Consider the following 14435-nt stretch of genomic DNA (forward strand, 5'->3'; position numbering starts at 1 on the left):
TGACCGGTACCGAGAGGAAGCGTCTCATTGCGACTGTAAAACCACTTTCGGCACATGATGTTTATTTTGAAGACAATACACCTTTGGAAATTTTGGATGACGTTGAAATTAATAGTAGCAATGCCAGTGACTTAATTATGATACATAATTTGGAAGATTTGAAAGTATATTTGTAAAAACAAACCATGTGATGCCCCTTAAGTATCCCGATATCTTCGCCCCTTTTTTACTTGTACACTTACGTCTGTAGTGAGGTATTTGTTGCTTGTTCCATTAGGTCTAAAATCCATTTTAAATTATAAACCTGCATTGGTGGTCCATACACCCGAGTGGGCAGCTTTTGCAGTTCTTATTTATTTTTTTAACAATTCATACTGCACCTTTATTAGTCTTTAATGGTCTCTGTGTACGACTTTAGAAAAAACTCTTGTCCTGAGCTGTACAGTGTACAGGTGGCATGAGTTGGAATTTGCACTGGAACGGTGAACTAAAAGGAGTTCTACGTTCATTTTGGATAGGATACTTGTTCAGAATATCTACAGGATGAAATTTTACTAACAATAGCTATCTTATAAAACAGGATACACATAATTACCTTGACTTAGACACCTGATATACGGTGCGATCAATTAAAAAATAAATCAAGTCGGCGTGTTACCTATGGCAACCCATGCTATAGCAACCCTAAAACGAGAACTTACTACTTTCTGTTCAGGTAGTAGAAAAAACATTCTTTGATACGTTTATGAGGCAGTACAAACAACTAGAATACAAAGGAATGAAGTAAAAAAAGTGTATTTAGGCATAAAAAGCACCGGCTGCTTTTAAGTATTATTTTTCTAAATACCTATCTTGTAAAGCAAATATTTTTTAAACCAAGCATTCAGTTATCTTTATTACTGCACAGTCGTAATCAGTACAAAAAATATTAAAATCGTGATAATTCAATAGGTTTTTTTACATAACACATGATTATCAATATTGGCCTAATTCTCACGGACATCCGACATACTTAACTACTCCAACTTGTTATCAAGTTACACTTAATCTCAATTTTCATTATCTCTTTTCTAGTAGTAATTAAATCTGATACAAAAATCACAAAAAATAAATACACTCAAAAAATTTTCAGTGTAGTAACGTAAATAATAGAAATAAAATAGTAACAACTACATAATTTAATCTTGTTTCAGCGTTTCGTAACTTTATTGGGTTTAAATGCAAGCTACACTGTAATAGTAGGTATATCACAACAAATTCAGAAAAGTGATGTTTTACTGAATGAGATGGCTGATTTGAGCATGAGCGCGACGAGTACGTAGCAGCTATAAGAGGTCCGTAAAACCACTTTCCTATTCCTCGCGAATTTAATTTATAATTTACATATAAAAGTTACGTCAAATATCACAATATGTATACATTATATGAAAATTACAAATTAAATAAAAGCTTCAGTCACGTAAATAAACAAACAATAGTATATTATTCAATGAGCGGATAATGATGACGTTTACTCGTGAGGATGATTTTTTGTCACGAGGCAGTAACAACTTCAAATTTAACGAATTGTATTTTCAACAAATACAGTAAAAATAAATAAATTCCAGTCAAAATGTTTTTTACGTAAAATTCGTTGTTTTGCTGTAAAGTACCACTTCACTAATGCCCGGTTTCTGTAACGGCCCAATAACTAACTGTCTGGTTAAATCAAGCGTTGCTATAGAAACACTAGAAAGTAACCAATCATATTACATGATTTTTGTATTTATCGGAGAGTTAACTAACTGGCCGGTTAAATTTGTTTCCAGAAACCGGCCCTAAATGAATTTAGCAATATAGTCCATTACTGTACAAAATGCCAGGAATAGTTATTTTTGTATTAAGTGCGCAAAGTGATTGTTTTTTGTTGGGGCATGAGAATGAGTTTTTGGTCGAGACCGTCAGGTCGAGACTTCAAACTCATTCGAATGCGCCAACAAAACAATCATCTTGCGCACGAAATACAAACACTATTTTTTCTACAACAGCATTTTAAAATTTTTGAATTTTTTAATTTTTGTAAAATTTTCCTTGGATGCTAAAATATTCGTCAAAAAGTTTCCTTGGGTGCTAAAATATAACTATTTTAGCATCCAAGGAAACTTTTTGACAAATATTTTTTCACTATCAAAAATGACATACTTTGCGACTTGATAACGATGCATAAATGTCACGTTTTTTTGACAGTTGTAGAAAAATAATATTTCTATTTTATTTTCGTTTGCACATATAAAAAAAAATGAAGTCCCAATTGCCCAAATGTTATTTCAACAAGTTTAGTCATTCTGTATTTGTAAAGATAAATAATTTGTTAATAAACAAGCAAATGGTACAGGGAATATTTAAACAAGCTCTACGAGAGACTTCTGCTTCAAACGTGATAAAATTAGGATGTTTATGAAGTGGCGTTGTTCGAAAAAGATGGCTTTACAAACTACATGCAAATTCCTCACTCGGAATATCTAAATTTTAATGGTTACTTTTCTTTGAAGTAGTCTAAAACTGTGTGCCTCTGTATCATCATTTAAGTTTGTCGGAATATGAATCCTTTGTAAGCTTTCAGGCAACGCTAAGAAGAAAAGTTTCAAAGAGGAACCGGAAGCAACTTCATTTTAATTAATATTTGCAAGTAGAATGTAGTTTGTCGAGAGTGGAAAGGTGTCGAATTACCAAAAGCATGAATTCGTTGAGCAAATATGAAACGTGGAATAACCCAGATAAAAGAAAATAACGCAAACATTACTAAATATCGTGGGCAAACATCAATTGGCTATCCAACTGTTCGAAGGATTGGTTTCTTTATAATCCAAAGGCAAATTAAGATAAGGTAGAACGATGTGTTTTATCGTACGTAGTTCAATGTACTCGTTACGATTAGATCGATATCGATTATCAAAATGTGGGTTAACATTTTTACTCATACAAAATCTTCTTGGCAAATATTTGTTCAGAATGAAATTTGTAAAATCCGACGAATGGTCGACGTTTCCGCTTCCAATTTTTTCCTCTACATAAGTAGTACAAATGTATTGTCGAAGTATTTGTCAAAGGAGATAATAATGTCGGCAAAAAACTATTATGGGAGATTTATTTGCCTGGGATGATAATGTTGACACCGTTAAAAATACATAAACCCTTTTTTATTTTAACTAGGTCATGTACCTATGTTTTTTGTTATTTTTTAATTTGTTGTATTTGACAATTATTATTATTTTTCTGTCATATTAGAACTGATTAAAAATATTAAGTCAACTGTTCAAAATCAACAAAAAATTATGTACAAGTATTATTTTCTTTCGGATTAAATTCCAAGTAGTTTAATCGCAGTGTAATTTTTTTGAAAATATTGCTAGGTAAATCAGAGCTTGGTAATTACTGTGTTATCTATATAGATATAGTTCTGGGTTATATAGACCTGAATGAGACTATTGTGGCAGAGATATTGCATACTTGATGTAGTGAGGTGGTGGTACCGACTTGTGTCTGCCTTTACCATTGTGAGGTAAATTTTGCACACATCCTAAATTAAGTTCGCGATAACATTAATTAAAATAACATTGAATGAAAAAATGGTTTGTTTAGTTCTCACTATTAATTATGAATTGGAACAATTTGTTAACTTATAATTTTTTAAATTATTTGAATGAAGTTGATATTTTTAAATAATTAAGTCCAAATTATTCCATAATACAAGAATGTATTTTACGTTAAAAACTAATACTCTTCTGTTAAAATTACATACTTATGGCTTAAACAACAAAAATTAAAATCAGATCTATTCAAACGAAATACCATTTAGTTGTTACCTTTATGTAGTTTTACAACGTTGTTTATAAACTGAGAATTTTTGAAAATAAAGCATAACTTTAAGTAGAATTCAGAATATACAAATCAATCGAGATAGTAGCTTTTATATTAGACTATACAAAAAAAATAATACAAAATCAATTAATATGAAATGAAAAGTTAACTTCTTTCTTATTTTTTTAAATTAATTCTATTGGCAATTTTGGTTAAAAAAGTGTGTCGAATCTTAAGCCTAGATGTCATGCTCCCTTCGTATTTTCACTAAATTTACCAAATGTATTTGTTTTGAAAGTAGTGGTTTAGTTAATTTTTTCAAATTGCTCAAATTTGCATTTTTTTAATTTCATTGATGTTAAATTAATGAGTAAACTACAAGAATTCTTGTGTACTGGGTGGGAGTGTCGTAATGAAACTACTATCCGCCCTTTAAAAACTGGGGTTGGTGAGCGGCTGCTTCATTGGTATTCTTTGTTTGTCTTAAATCGATGACAATTTTTATAGTTTGCTTTTTATAACTGATCTTATCGTCATCTAATCTCGTTGGGGGCAGTACGACTGCACAGTGCAGTAAACTCTTAATCATGACAATTAAATGCAGAAACTGCATTCGCGCTATAAACGGCAATGAAGATTATTTATCTTGTTAGGGATGCAAAATGATTACCTAATGCTAATTCTGGAGAACAGTAATTTATTTTTCCGGAAATAGTCTTGGAAACAATATTTTCCTGCTTATTTAAGCGCAGGAAAATTGAATTTTCCGGACTAGTACTGTAAAGACTTTACAAGACGCAAAATAAATGTTTTCGATGTTTTATAGTTACTTTGTAACTATAGTTGCCAACAAAATTGCCAAACTTGATTTTTGTGGGATTTGTAAAAATTTTTTCTAAAATTTGTAAATTTCGTTTTTTCACGATTTCCGGAAAAATTTAATACAAAACTCGGAGCTTTAAAATACTCGGCACAAAGTGCCTCGTATTTCAATTTAGCTCCTCTTCAGTAATGTGAGATTTTCCTGACTTTTCTGTAAATAACTATTACACAAAAGTTTTTATTTTTGAATTTCGCGCAATAATTCACGAGAAAAAGCAGTCTCAAGAAACTACTCATGAGGGAGGTTATCTTACCAAAGAGTAAACTCTCACAAAAAATTAGCTGCTGAGGTGCATATTTAAGGGTTGACAACATGTGTGTTGAGTGGTTGCCGAACATTTAAAAAATAATTTGATTCTCTATCATAGATTTTTATAAACAATTTTAAAGTAGGTAATTATTACTTATAACATGATATAGATTTTTGTACTTTCACAGATTTTTACCGATAATGTATGTAAATGATCTATTTCATAATTAGAAAATTTATAATAGGATAAAAAACAAAGATTTAGTTTTAAACGATTTTTTCAATTCTATTCAATAAAATTATTTTCAGATTTTTCGCTCTTTTCGTATTGGCTATTTAAATGCATTTTCATTAACAATTTCTCTTATTTTGTTTGCTAATATAATTTTTTTACATTTGGTACTTATTCTCAGATAATTGTTTCATTTTTCTCAAAGAAACCAATACATCCTACCCAACTTTTTTTCAGACAGTTTGTTTCGTCCTTTTAGACGTTATGTTTTAGCCAAAGATCTAACAAAGAAATATAAACACACAACAATTTTAATTGACTCCTCACTGCAACATTCTGCTGTTTACACACTCATGATTTTTTGCTAGACCCTCCTTACAATATCCCTTATTTCAGATGAAGCTGGTTTTGCTGCTTCTCGTCTTGACCATCGGCCACACATTTGTATCATCCAAATCCGAAAAATGTGCAACCGTGAGCCAAGAAGACTGCGAGAATATGACATCAGAATACGAAAAGTACAGAGCATGCATGGAACGCCGCACCAAACGCTCAGTAGACTGTGACGACGAAGACGAGAACAGTTGTGACAACTGCGACTGCAATACATGTTCGTACAAGTCGTGCGACACTTGCGACAACAACAACAATTGTTGCGGCGAGTGTTGCCGAAGAAGCTCCTGCAGCACGTACAATTGTTGCCACCAAACTTGCAGAGCTGAATGTAAATCCAACGCTTGCAAGACTTCCTGCAGAAGGAGATGTCAAGACAAACCGACGGTTGTGGAAAGTCAGTCGCTAATTGGCGGCAAGACTGAAAGCCACCACAACATCACCACGGTCATACACCTCAATAACGTCATCAATAACACGAATTTGATAAATCTGCCGATCAGCGTGAACAACACTGTTTTGAACAACATCACCAGTCAAGGTCGATACGTGGGAAGTTTTAGAGGTGAGATCAGAGATGGATCGAACGAGAATTGTTGTCTGACGATTGGACCAAGACAATGCGTCCCCCAAAAGGAGTTTCCTTTCGTGAGATGCTTCCACATAAGGAGAAAGGCTTGCGGTTACGTTTGTTCAGCTCCAGTTGTCCACTACCAACGACACGAGATCTGCGACAACAACGTAAACGTGCAACAACCCTGCCGCCAACAGACCATCTACGTCCCGCAACCCCAACCCCGCTGCGCCTACCACCAAAACTGGCCCTACGTCGCTTGCGGAAACCAACAATTTCAAAACTGCGAAGGCTGCTACAGCCACTATATCAAGCGTCAAGACGCGACGAGGTGTTCCAATTTTTGCTACGACGACGGTTACGGTGCTGGTCCGTACTACAGACAGGGTCCCTTCTACAGACCGGGTTTTGCCCATGCACCTTCTTGTTACCAGACCGGGTTTTGCAACGCGTTCGACGGCTACGGCTACAATATGGGTCTGGGAGGAGGTCCTCAACCGGGATTTCCCTTCATGTACCCGCCTCAAACCTACCCCTTCGTCATCGAGGATTCTGGAAATTCTACCAACAATTTCGTCCAGTGGGACGGTCCAAATTCCCAGGAATCAGTACTTTATCCAAATCTCAACAATCCTGCACCAGTTCTATGGTCTAATGTTCCAGACAAAATGATGAACATTCAAGCTAAGGTAGAGCCTTTACGCTCAGAAAGGTATGCCGAAATCAGAATTAAAACTGCAAAACACAATAAAGTAGATGCTACCAATAGGAGTACAGAAAAACCTTCAACCACTACTCCAGCTTAAAGTATTTTCCTTTATTTAATTATTTTTGTAGAAGTAATCCATTTTTCAATAAAATTATATAGAATAACGCTATTTTTATTATAGAATGGATCAGTGTGGCTATACTCGATTTAATCAATTTTTAATAAATAATAGTAGTTTATTTGACGAGTTTGTGTGTAAATTGGGCCTTTTTTGGCACGCGTGGGCCATTTTAAAACGCGAGTGAAACGAGCGTTTTAAAGGCCCACGAGTGCCAAAAAAAGCCCAATTTACACACGAATGAGTTGAATACAACGTTTTTTTGTTCGACGAGCCCCTTAAAGGCTCCAAATCGCTTAAAACCTTTAAAATTAGCTTGACGTTTCGTTTTGACAAGTTGTGACATTTATCAAAATCCGTTCACATAGGAAAAAATTCTCAAATTCTGACAGTGTCGAACAAAAAAAAATTTTAATACACACATATATCACACCATCTTATTTTCCTTTAAAAAAAATAAATATAAATAACAATATTGTGACATTAAATAGCTGCTTTTTTAACATTATTTATTATTACTATTATGTGAGAATTTTCCCCCATTGTAAATATGTATATTATAATTCAGAATAAGTGGCACCGCGGTAGGCGTTGAAAATTCATATTTACGTTGGCAGCAAGACTCTTGCTAATAATACCCTAGTTTCGATGCTGTTGGTAACCTTCGCTTTTAATTTGGCCTTGATATTATCATTGGAATCGTTTTGTGTTTATTTTCTTGTTATAAGTATCTGGAATTTTCTTGTTTCATTTATGAAAAGTGTATTATTTGTCTGGGGGTTATCTCTGCTGTGGGTGAAAACCATGTCAAAATTATGTTACGCATAACCTCAGAATAAAGTAATGACGGTTTCACATGTTTAATAAATTTTTTGACATAACATAAAGCTCACTTTAGAGAATCAACGCCTACCGCGATTCCACTTATCCTGAATTATACTATAGGTACTTTTTTTAAAGTTCGAATAGTAAAACAAACAACTTCCTAACCAACAACTTCCTAACCAACCTAATAGCTAGAATGGCATTCATTGTTAAAACTGATTAAACGTGCTGTAAGTTGGTAATTCTGTTATTATTAGAAGTAGATAATTCATTATTTCCATTATACTTAATATGATTTAAAAATTAAATAAATCATTTTTAGACTTCTTTCTGAAGTGAATAAATGAGCGTAACACTAACTTTTCCAGGAACAGAACATAGTCTCTCAGTCTTTTACAAAAAATTAAAGAGAAGTAGAAATTAATGATTTCCATTTTTTACTCGATTAAAAGATAATTAATAAGTGGCGTCGAAGTTTGCGTTGAAGAGTCAATTCTGAATGAACCGCTCTTCTTAAAAACACTGATTTTTCAAACTGCAGATTAAAAACACAAACAACCCAAAAAGTGAGGTCAGATTTAAACAGCTGATCAACCACTCCTTTTAAAAAAGACTTGTTTTTCAAACTACATATTAAAAAACGCAAAACGTGAGATTTAAACAGCTGATCAGGTTTGTAACCCGGTGATGCTTTCACAATCAACTCTTCAACGCCAACTTCGACGCCAAATTTTAAAAAACACCCATTATAGTAGTTAACGGGTTTTTTTTCATTCTCAAGAAACATTAACACCAGAAAATTTAATCACAATTAAAAGTTTATTGTTTTAAATTTTTCTTTGTTTATCAGTGACATTTGATGTAGAGAAACTACTCATCAATTTACCATATGACAATAATTTGAAGTTAGATTTGCCAACGATAATTGGGTGGCAAATGTATTGAAATACTGAATCCAGTCCTTCGTCAGAAATTATGAAGGGAAGATAGGAAGATAAATAGCGCCAGGTGCTGACTTAGTGTTGTCAAGGTTACACAAATACTTGCATTGGGACAAAGGAAGCAGGGTTGATCACAAAATCCGTTGTAAATTGTTCGTGAGCAGCTTGAAAACTTATAAAAAATAGTGTTTTGATTACTTCAATTTCTCATATATTTCAAATACGACCTACGATGACAGGTAAATATAAAATGTTTCATGTGTCCTGAATAGTCATTTGACAGTAACCTCACGCTAAGACAATTGTTACAACAGCTGACAACATGACAACATTGAACATTATGTCGTAACATATTTCGTCAAAACACTAACCAACTTCACATTGGGTGCACAAAATAGCACCAAAAGGACCAAACATTAAAAAAAAGTTCATAACATAGTTTGAGCATCTCTACTCAATGGGTGCAGCATACACTAGAAACCAGGCATGACAAAAGTTTCTGCAAGATGATTGCTAAAGACTGAAACGATTCGTAAAAGCTCTAACTGATTTGTTGAGGCGATTGTATGTACTAGTAAAAGTCCACCACATTGCAGAAGAAAACGTCAGAATGGTGAAAATACAGGTGTCCCCAAAAAAAGACGAGTCCATAGCTCCCTTATTTATCGGAGGATTTTAATTATCTATACACCAAATTAAATGGTTGTTAATAGGCTACAAAACGGCTTAATAAATTCACGTATAGCTCCAAGGGCTTAAAGACTAAACTGTCAAAATATTTTTTTTCAAATGGGATTACATACTTCTTTTTAAGTAATTCTGATAGAGACTTTAATTCTGAAAACAACAATGTATCACAAGTATAACTTCACATAAAAAAAATAACACTAACTTTTGAAACAAATGACGAGCACCAAGCGAAAAGCTATCAAAATGCATTGCGTTACAATGTAATAACCAAATTAAGGTATGTAGCTGGAACAACAAATGACAAATAATAACATTTGGAATTGCGCAAATATGCTGCCAATGTTTAGCGCAAAATGGAACATAGACGATAGTATCGTTTTTTTTTTATTTCTTTTTTGTGAATTTTTAGTATTTTTCAGAATAAAAATCTCTATCAGAATTACTAAAAAAAAAATATGTAATCCCATTTGAAAAAAAATATTTTGACAGTTTACCCTTGAAGCCCATGGGGCTATACTTGAATTTGTTAGGCCACTTTGTAGCCTATTAACAACCATTTAATTTGGTGTACAGATAATCTTCCGATAAATAACGGAGTTATCGACTCGTCTTCTTTTTTGGGGACACCTGTATAATAAATCTCTGAAAGATGAAGGAGTCTTCTGAGGCTTCAAGGGAATGAACCGCCAAAGACATCCAACGAAATATTCTGCGAATCTTCTGAACCAACGAGAAAATTTAGGAAAAATTTTCAGTTTGGGAAAAGAAAAATGTCTGAAAGAAGCACATCTCTGAGGAATAAAGTGCATGTGCAACGTATTATGGAATACCAGCCCAGATTCGTTGTCATTTTGAAAAATACTTTTTCCTTGACAACGAATCTGGGCTGGTGTTCCATAATACGTTGCACATGCACTTTATTCCTCAGAGATGTGCTTCTTTCAGACATTTTTCTTTTCCCAAACTGAAAACTTTTCTATCTAGGTACTTTTGCAAAACTTTTTTGCAGATTTAACATTAATAATAATACTAATACAACGGCTCCAGTACTACCAAAACACTACCTTCATTCGATCAGAGAAATTAAATAATGTGGGGTATGGTCAGTGTTTGGATGGGTATCCGCCGAGGGAAACCACCTTGCGATGTAACTTCACTGATATGTAGCTTCATTACTTGATTTCAGTACTGTCTGTAATCCGGAGTGTTCGTCGCGTACAAAGCAGGCGTACAGCAAAATAAATAATGATACAAAAAATAATCCTTTCAAAGGAATTATCAATTTGATTTGATTTGATAGAAATATCCGTAATGATAAATGAATCGGTCCTCGATGCCGAGCCCCTTTTTATTTTTTTTAATTTACAAGTTGATGACAGCCTGGCGAGTGGTGCGTTCACAATCGACTCTTCAACGCCAACTTTGACGGGAAATTTTAATGAACACTCGATACATAGAACATAGAAAAAGAAAAAAAGAAAATCTAAGAGAAATGTAGTGTAAATTACACATTAAAAACACTTTTCAAAAAGTGCCATGTAAACAGAGGATTTCTGCATTAGGTACAACATTTGTAATATCAGATTTAACATCTTTTTTTTGGTTTGTGGATCAGGTTTCACTAATTCGAAAAAAGTTACTCCTATTACAAAAACTGTTTTTTTTAAAAAGATTGTAACAAAAGTTGCAAATCAACTGCACAACACAATTATTACAAATGTATTCAAAATCCTTTCCAACAATAACTGTAAGATAATATTGACTAAAGAAAAATATCCATCTTACAAAAGAAAGTATAGTTAGTACGACCAAACTGACTTTTCTCAAAGCCCAGATTCCAAACTTCTTAGTTGTTTACTTTGAAATATTTTCGAATAAATGTTACTTTGTGTTTTTGGCGAAAACGGTAAATATTTATAGAATAAAAATACATATTTTTTTAGAGGAATCCAATTGGTAACTAAAAAATTCAAAGACGTCGTTGTTTAGCGTGTCCTTCTTAGATAAGAACTTATTTACAAACCTTTATGTATTTTTCTTTTTATCAATTCTTACATTCTTGCAATTCCTTTGGGCAGGGTAAGTTACGTTTCATTTTATTGCCATAAAATATCAAAAACTATTAATTTTGCGTTTAGATGAAGTTGTCAACACAGTTTTTGATTTTACTGGCGGTATGTTATACCTCCACATCGACTCCTAATCTGAGGCAAAATTTTTGCCAAGAAGACCGCTGTCTCACTTGTGTGGGCAAATACTGCACCACAACGTGCCAAGGAGAAGGATGCAAGACTTGTCCTCTTGGTGACTGTTGTGACGGTAGCAGCTGCAACATCTGCAGAGGAGAAAATTGCTGCAAAACGGCAGAATGCAACGCTTGCGTAAATACATGTCTGAAAAAGTGTCAGGAGTCGGCAACTTGTCATTACGACTGTTTCCAAGAGTGCAGTCCAGGTCCAGCAGACACAAACGAATACAGGGTAAAGGCGGTTTAAATCTAATTTATTACATTATAACAGTGTTGCAATTTCAGGGGGGTCACGTAATTAGTAACAAAAATTATTTGCCGGTCAACGTAACAACGATTATAAATATTACGAACACCATAAAAAATGAAAATGTGTTTCACAATCCCATTATTGTTAATACAACAAATTACAACAATTATTCTTCACACGGGACTAAATACCATAGAAAACACGTGATTATTAACGCCAGTAAGAAGAATGTCACCCGTGTGAATTGTTGTGAAGTTGTTCATCCAGAGGTATGTTATAAACAAAATCAAGAAAATGTCTGTTACACCAAAAAACACAGTGAATGTTCACAATTATGTGTTGGCCACCATGTCCACATTATAGAAGACAAGGAACAGAAACGCCAGTGTATTACACTTAAAATATCACCGAACCTTTTGTGTGGAAATTATATTGTAGAAAGTAAGTCTTGAAACAAGCTTTTATAATAGAAAATAAATTAATATTTTTTAGACTGCGACAACTGCTACACCTGTACCGATACGACTGACTGCACTGAAAGTGCAAACTGTTCAGAAAATTGTAAAGTATCTATAATTCCTCAAGCATTTTACAACAAAATGTACAGAAAACACTAATTGTTTCTTGATCTTAAGAAAGTAGTACTGAATTAGTTTTATTGATGTTGCAAATGATTTCTGAAATAAATCCTCCTATTAATAAAATATACATGAATATAACCTGTGTTCAAAAAAAAGGCGACTTTTGTTTTCGATAACGTATGGCATAGCTTCATTAGTTGTTAAATATTTCGTGAAGCAGGAAGTGAAGAACGAAAAATTGGCAACGGACGATGAAATTCGCATCAAAAGAAAATTATTAGTTTTTGATTTATTCCTATTTTAACATTAACAGCGAAAAATGACCAAAATTACCTCATTGTTAGTAACCAGCCAACAGACATCTGCTGAAAACTTTTCTAATACCTAATTCTTAAGTCCCTAAAGGGTAAAGGGTAGTCATGTCAACCATCACCAACAACTATTATTTATATTATTAATGATGAATGATGATAATGGTAATGTGATTTTATAGAAGTTCTGATTTCTAACCAAATTCAAAATATTTATGATGAACAGTTTTAAGCAGGCATAATAATAAACTAATGAAAATATAACGACATATGTATAATTTAGAAAAAAATGTTTATATTGGAGATTAATACAAACTTGTTTAGTATAAACAATTCACATTAAAATAAAAATGAATTCAATATTTTCGTTGCACATTTCACTATTTCAAAATATGTAAATATGATTACAGGAAACATATCAAAATATGTAAATATGATTACAGGGAACATATCAAAATATTTCAAGTTTTTATTAGAGGCAAGATATAAAAAACAAATTAAGTGATCACTTGAAGGTTTATTAAATGCTTTAGTTTGTGAACTTCAAGAGAAGTACAGAGCGCCCAGAAATGTGGTAGCAAGTTTTCCGATTGGTCCCGCAAGATGACACTTTTTTACAGAGACCTTTTTCATGCATGGCAACGCCGCTATCTAAATTGAGATAAATAAATGTCAAGAATTGTTAAACGTAAAACATTCAAATTTAAATTTTATTGAAAATGTTCAAATTGACCACCATTATGCTCAATGCATAACTGAACCCTTCGAGCAACATCTCGATAAATTTTAGTGGGGTAAAAATTGTTCGGAAAACCTCCTTGAAAAAATTCAAAAATTGAATATTGCAAGACTGAACAAATTTGGCTTTTCGAAAGTGCCACGGTGTGACACTTCGTGTAAAAGTTGCTACCACATTTCTGGGCGCACTGTACTTATAGTACAGTCATTTGGTAGTTTTACCTGGAAAGTGTTCCAGGAGTTTTGAAAATGGGTAATTTTATAGATTTCGATGTGCTCTTTCCGAATTTCAACTTTGCTACCTCGTATTTTTGCCGCTCGCGCCGCCATATTGGAAAAATGGCGCCTAAAAGCAGTTTTTTGACAATATCTCCTTTCCGACTCACTTTACGATAAAAACGTTTATACAGGGTGATTTACGAGGAATAATGAGCCCGACGGAATAGAAAATGCAACCCACAATACATTGCAACAAAAAGCCGGACATCGAAGCGGTAAATGTCCGGGTTTTTCTCCTGATGAATTGCGGGTTGCATTTTCTATTCCGTCGGGCTCATTATTCCTCGTAAATCACCCTGTATACAAAATGAAACTAGCTCCGGAAAGCTTGTTAAAACTTATGCAAAAAGAGATGTCAAAAAGCCTGTGGATGCAGAAAAGCTGGGTTAAAGTGCTCCGTTATATGCACGAATTGTAGTGGTACCTGTGATAACTCGCAAGTTCCATCACAAGATAGCGATGAAGAGGAACAAACGGAGACTATTTTCGAGCAAACGTATGATGAAATCGAGAATGAAGAGGATTGCGATGAAACTGATAATCCCATCGCGGATGATGTGGAAGAAATTTCGGT

At 33.6% G+C, this 14435-nt stretch overlaps 1 protein-coding gene and 1 long non-coding RNA gene across 2 annotated transcripts; both read left to right on the forward strand.

Moving 5' to 3' along the window:
* The first annotated feature begins 3402 nt into the window (after positions 1–3402).
* On the forward strand, positions 3403–7044 carry LOC138124607 (uncharacterized). Its single transcript, XM_069039704.1, has 2 exons — positions 3403–3541; positions 5601–7044. The coding sequence occupies exon 2, from the start codon at positions 5601–5603 to the stop codon at positions 6975–6977; it is 1377 nt and encodes a 458-aa protein (XP_068895805.1). The 5' UTR covers positions 3403–3541; the 3' UTR covers positions 6978–7044.
* Positions 7045–11393: 4349 nt separating this feature from the next.
* Positions 11394–12658, forward strand: LOC138124613 (uncharacterized). Its single transcript, XR_011157220.1, has 4 exons — positions 11394–11533; positions 11593–11934; positions 11988–12393; positions 12445–12658. It is a non-coding gene; the product is annotated as an uncharacterized lncRNA (long non-coding RNA).
* Positions 12659–14435: the final 1777 nt, after the last annotated feature.

Source organism: Tenebrio molitor, chromosome 2, assembly GCF_963966145.1.
Source record: "Tenebrio molitor chromosome 2, icTenMoli1.1, whole genome shotgun sequence".
NCBI classification, from domain to species: Eukaryota; Metazoa; Arthropoda; class Insecta; order Coleoptera; family Tenebrionidae; genus Tenebrio; species Tenebrio molitor.